The 6,466-nt window shown below is 36.7% G+C and overlaps 1 protein-coding gene across 1 annotated transcript; it reads right to left on the bottom strand.

Moving 5' to 3' along the window:
- Positions 1-3,585: 3,585 nt before the first annotated feature.
- Positions 3,586-4,462, bottom strand: LOC128869997 (uncharacterized). Its single transcript, XM_054112592.1, has one exon. The coding sequence runs from the start codon at positions 4,345-4,347 to the stop codon at positions 3,586-3,588; it is 762 nt and encodes a 253-aa protein (XP_053968567.1). The 5' UTR covers positions 4,348-4,462.
- Positions 4,463-6,466: the final 2,004 nt, after the last annotated feature.

The raw sequence follows: 6,466 nt of genomic DNA, 5'->3' as shown, positions 1-6,466 counted from the left end.
TCCTGTTCTATAGATCAGTGATATTCCCTCACTGTCCAGAAGGAAGGATGGATATGCCAGGCAGATATATTGTATATTCTTTTTAATAATTCAACAATTCTTTATTTCGTTTTATATATATCTTAAATTCTTTTTTTTGTTTTTTCTTCTTTTTTTGTTTTTTTTTAATTCTTCATTCTTGTATGTATATTCATATAAACTTTTGTGTGTGTTTTTTTTTTTTCTTGTTCCCACTATTTGTTATCGCTCTTATAACCTGGAGGGTCCGGATTTATGGGCTCCGGAATCGCAGATTTGAGTTAAATTATAATGACTTTACTCCAAGATAGGAATAAAAGTCGATTTTTGTATGTTTTTAGAGGATGTACAAGCCTCATATGTTATTATATAGTATTTTAATTTACGTTTGGCGTGCATACAGATGTGCAAGCGGTAATTAATTTATATTTATATTATTTTTCTTATTATAATCAGTTTTTGACTTACCATAAGGCCAGCATGAGTGTGCATCGCATTTTCAGGTTCTCCAGTGTTATGTAGTTGAAACTACTCCAGTCCGGTTGTGCTTCTGGGTTGCTTTCTTCCGATATGCCCTCGGAATTTTTTTTGCAGCTGGAACCTCTTTGGATTCGTTGGTCTTTCCGATATGCCCTCGGAATTTTTCAACTGGAACCACTATAAATTCGTTGATTTCCTTCAGCCTGCTCTGATATGCTCTCAGAGGTCACTTAGGGATTTTTCACCTACCTACCTTAGCACTTCCGAACCGTTCACTGGGCAGCCGACTGCGCCATTTATGTTATCACCCCACGATAGTGGTAAAAAAAACAACGAGTTAATTCTTCGACAGCAATATGACAAGTGTTTATTAATTGATTCTTAACTATTATTTATACATTTTATGCTTATTGATAAGTATTACAATGTTAAATTTGCTTAATACGCAATTTATTACATATATCCTAAATTCTACAGAAATATTATTACAGTAAATGATTAATAAGCTATATTATTACAATAAATGATTAATAAGCTATATTATTACAATAAATGATTAATAAGCTATCTTATTGCAATAATTGATTAATAAGCTATATTATTGCAATAAGTAATAAATTTCTTAATTTTAAACAATTACTGCTACATCTGCATTTCCGGTGTTGATGACTGCTGCGTTCTTGCCCTTGGTGGCTTTTCTGGTGGTTGTCGAGTTGGTGTTGTTGTTGAGGTTGCGGTAGCGGCCGTAACTCGCGCATGCACAAAACCTTGGTTCACAACGCAGGCGCAGAAATAAACGCACTGCGTATTTATCTTCCCCATGTGACTCGGCATCAATTCTCGGCCCAATTTTTTTTTCTCTTTTTTAAATTTTTGTTTTTTAATGTAATCGTAAAAAATTTGTAATAAATTTTATGTATCCGCTTCTCATTTCAAAAGTAACAAAATGGTAAAAAAATAAGCAATCGAAGAAATAAACGCACCGCCTATTTTTCCTCGCCACATGTTAGACTCGATATCAATTCCCGGCGCCAACTTTTTTTTTATAATTTTTTTTTTAATGTAATTGAAAAAAAATTTTGTGTAATAAATTTTACGTATTCGCTTATTATTCAAAAATACGAAAATATTAAAAATTTAATTGGTTTAATGACGAGGTGAGAAATGTGTTGTGTGTTGAGGTGAAAGATGTGTGGTGTTTTCAATTTTTGTGTGGGCAAAACTCAGTGTGGTGTCTATAAACTCGATGTGCTAAATTTCCGTATTACAAATCTTTCAAATCTCAGTTGTACTAAAAAAAGCTCACAGTAACATTTGCACCTTCTCATTGCATTAACATTCTCTGGTTCAATTGCATCTTTATTAAATATACAATAGTTTTGCACGCATATGTGTGCACTGAAGCAACATGAACTACCTCACGAGCATCGCCTTACATTTCATGTAAATAACCTAATGATCAAATTCCTGCCTCACAAATGCTAAAACACATTTCTTTTGAATGTTCATGTACATATTTGTATGTGCGTATTACACTTGGTGCCCATATCCCTTCAAACAAATCAAAAAATTCTGTATACAAAACGCTTCATTACCAGGCACACAGGAAGATGGCATATGCAAATGTAAATTTGTGAATTTATATACATTTGTGCATATGTACATATAGGGGTTTTCAGTAAGAGCGCTTCAACTTTTGAACTTTTTTGAATAAAACACAAACGGTTTGACTTTTTTAACTAATTTTTTTTCTATTATCGAGTTTGAACATATACATTTAAGTATGAAATTCGATTTCTTTTGCATGACCACCGCGTGCACGTTTTACGAAGTCCAATCGTTGAACCCAATTTTCGACCACTCTTTTGCTTAAATCGGCCGAAATTCCAGCAATTTCGCGTTCAATATTGGCTCTGAGCTCACAAATCGTCGCCGGCTTGTTACTGTAGACCAATGACTTCACATATCCCCAAAACGGGACGGCTTGTTAAATGGACCGTAAAATGGCCGTAATGCTCTTAAAGTAGCAGCAACAGAACTATTATTTTCATAAAAAATTTGCACGATTTGCAATCGTTGCTCAAGTGTGTAGCGTTCCATGATGAAATGTATGCTAATGAAGTTTGCAAATGACAAGAGAAAAATAAAAAATATTGCGTCGTTCGCCCTCCCTATCGGAAAAAAGTTGAAGCGCACCTATTGAATAACCCTATATATGCTGTGTGTATGTATGCTCACCAGCCACAGCTCAAAATAAAACGGGAAAAATTCTCAAGAAATCCAGCGCGCATTCAAAGGCGCAGCGCACGTTCATAGGCACAGCATTGTATATACAGTAACCTTGACATGTTTACAGGCACCTTCAAATGCTCTGATTTCAGAGTAAGTTTCTAACTTTGCAGATATATGCATAGGTTTTGTGCACTTTTTATCAATTCAAGAACTACATACGTAAAGTAATCTACTAATTATTGTTTCCAAATTTTTTCTTAGTATTAAAATGTTCGAATCAGACCTTTTTTTTAACTACTTGTTTTCTTCTGCAACTTACTGTATGCTCATGCGCGCACTTGACGCACAGCAGCTGTGGCTGTCGAGCATTTAGGCCGGAGTCACACTATGCGTTTGCACCGCTGCGTTGAAAACGCTCCGGCGCGAAAGGATGGCAATGACGTACGCGTTTGTATGACAGTTGTCACACTATGCGTTGTCGCCGCACCTACCGGACGGTTGCCGCAACTTGCTGCGGCGATCCGGCTTGACCGGAAGACATCGACGACACAAGTATTCTTACGAATACCGTCACACTGTGCAGTTCAAACACAGCGTTTTGCAATCATGTTCGATACGGATAAATTTATAACTTGCATTCAAGAAAAGCCGGCCCTTTGGGATAAAAGTGCAAAAGAATATAGTGATAAGAATGCAAGAGAAAAAGCGTGGATAGAAGTTGGCGAACATTTTTATCAAGAGTGGGCGGAATCGGATGTTAATGAGCGGGAAGAAAAAGGTAAGAGATTTTTTATTTTCATATATGTATATATTTTCAATTGTTAGTTTATCTATATAATTAAACAAATTATAATCTTAATACATATATTGGGCCTGAAAAGGCACGGCTCCGGGACCCATAAAATAATTCGCGAAATAATCACGAATTTGTAATCCATGTCCACGTGGACATTGCCCAACTTCATCACAGTCCACTAAGGTGCATGTGTCACTTTCTTCGTAATTAATCCCATCTCTTTTACGAACAAAATTATGCAAAATGCAGCAAGCTTTGACGATTTCATCAATGAAATCCGGTTGTACGAGAATAGGAGTATGGAAAATTCGCCATTTGTTGGCTAATAGTCCAAATGCACATTCCACGGTGCGTCGACATCTCGTAAGTCGGTAATTGAAGACCCTTTTGCATGGATCAAGGCCACGGGACGGATATGGTCGTAAAAGATTTGTGGAAATTTTGAAGGCCTCGTCCCCAACCATTACGAATGGTTGAGGATTTTCGTCCGTATTTGGCAATAATTGAGGAGGTGGTAAATTTAATTGACCTGAGTAAAGTTTTCTGCCTAATGGACTGTCCCTAAATACTGTAGAGTCTCCTTCACTTCCATAGGCGCCCACATCAATAGCAATAAACCTCAGGTTAGCGTCGACTACCGCCATTAACACTATAGAAAAGAATTTCTTGTAATTGAAAAAATTGGACCCTCCTTGTCGAGGATTAATACAACGAATATGTTTGCCATCTATTGCACCAACACAGTTCGGAAAATCTGTCTTTCTATAGAATTCCTCAGCGATGTCCAACCACATATCTGTCGTAGGCTCCGGCATTTCCATTGTTTTTAGACATTGCCAAATAGCATTACACGTTTCTCGAATGATTGCTCCTATTTTGGGTCTTGCGATGTAAAATTCAAATTGTAATGCCGAGAAACTATTTCCTGTAGACAAGTACCTGCAAAAAAATAAAAAATAATGAAATATTAATAATTATAATAAATTCTATAGTAGGGCTTACCCATATTTAGATGTATAATTAAAATTTATAGTATTAATTATCATGAAATTTATTGATTTTTTTATATTCTTACAGGAAAGGAAATGAAATGCAAATGGCGCCATATCAGGGACAACTTTTTAAAATATCTAAATAGAGGAAAAAGTGGCGATCCAGCAGCAAAAACAAAAAAATATATGTACGCTGATGCTCTTCAATTTCTATTGAATACAGTAGAAAAACGTAGGACATCAGGCAATATCGAAACCACGGATAGCAGCGAAACCCAAGGACCATCAGGAAATACTGTTGATGAGGAAGAGGACCATCAGGTGCAACCACCGTCAACCAGTTCTGGTAGCGGATTGCAAACACCATCACGATCTGCATCTCGTCAGCGACAAAATGAGCGATTTACACCATTTCAAAGTGCTCTATTACAAAAATTAGACTTGACAAATACCGACCAAGGCGATGAAGATCCAGATAAAATATATATTCTGTCACTTTTATCTGATTATAAAAAATTAAATGACGATGAAAAAATTGATTTTAAATTTCTGACGCTGGACTTCTTTAGAAATGCACAACGCAGGCGAAGCTCGCACTATTCTGGAATTAACACATCCATGCAAAATTTTCCACCATCAACTCAATCATCGATGTATGTTTTTTCGCAACCGGGATCCAGATCGACTGATTTTTCTTATCAATTGCCGCCGTCATCATATCCCATTCAAGGGCCATATCCAACGCCATCGCCAACTTCCATGCAGCCACCGTCGCCCATGCATCAATCGTCGCCATCACCGTCACTTCTCCCAATGCAAAGTCCACATCCAATACCATCGCCATCGCCGACTTTAATGCAACCACCATCGCCCATGCATCGATCGTCGCCATCACCGTCACTTCTTCCACTGCAACGTCCAAACCCAATGACAACACCATCACCAACTTCAGTGCAGTCACAGCCAGCAAGAGAAACAACACAACATTCTTTTCATGAAGAATCTTCAGAATCCTCGACTTCCATGGACTTTTATTACCATCATTAATGTAGATTACTTTTTACTTATTCATTATTGATGTTATTTACGAAAATAATATATTTACGTATTATTATTTTGTGATGATATTATAATTTAATATACATATATCGATTTTTTACATACCTGAGTGTAACTGTCAATCTTTCTTCTGCACTTATGGAGTTTCGAAATTGTGTATTTTCTCTTGATATCTGAGGTCTTAAGATTTATCACTATATAAAATCTATCACTTTATTCCAATAGCGAAATTGCAATTATTTTTTTTCTCAAAATTTTCCGGGACATCTTGTTGTGCCTTCAGAATGCAGCAGACTGACGCAGATTGACGCTGACTGACCGTACAGTGTGACCGGTCGATCCGGTGCGGTGAAAACGCATGCATTTCAACCGCTCCGGTGAAAACGCACATTGTGACCCCTGCCTTAGAAAGACATATTTACATACATATATAGATGCATACATATGTACGATGCCGCGGGCACTCGACTTGAGGCCGGCGGGCCAATTAAAAGGTCAAAAAAATCGATTTTTTTTTTCCTGAAATCAATAGCTTAGATATTCAAGAACATGAGACACAAATTTTCAGAGTTAAATTCCAAGTATTTGCAGAACTACAGAGCCGAGCGTAGTGCGGCGTCGAGCAACCGTGCGCTTATTGTTGTAGTTTGAAGCGCGTTTTCTCGGCTTTTCATTTTCACGACTTTACCTAATTTATGTACACGATTGCAAAAAAACTAAACAAGCTATCCATTTCATTCAAAATGCGTTATCTTCAGTATTGTTTTCTCTTCTATGTGAACTAAAAAAAAACATCCAAAAACTTTTTTTAAGCGACTTTTTTACCCAGTTCAAAAGTTTTTTTTTCCTTGAAAAACCACTTTTTTTTTCTACCTTCCACAAAAATTCG

Source organism: Anastrepha ludens, chromosome X, assembly GCF_028408465.1.
Source record: "Anastrepha ludens isolate Willacy chromosome X, idAnaLude1.1, whole genome shotgun sequence".
In the NCBI taxonomy this organism is placed as follows: Eukaryota; Metazoa; Arthropoda; class Insecta; order Diptera; family Tephritidae; genus Anastrepha; species Anastrepha ludens.
This window is presented reverse-complemented; position numbering and strand designations above follow the sequence as displayed.

Bases quoted from the DNA above. Each gene is read 5' to 3' on its own strand.
- LOC128869997 (XM_054112592.1), bottom strand. From the start codon at position 4,347: ATGGAAATGCCGGAGCCTACGACAGATATGTGGTTGGACATCGCTGAG.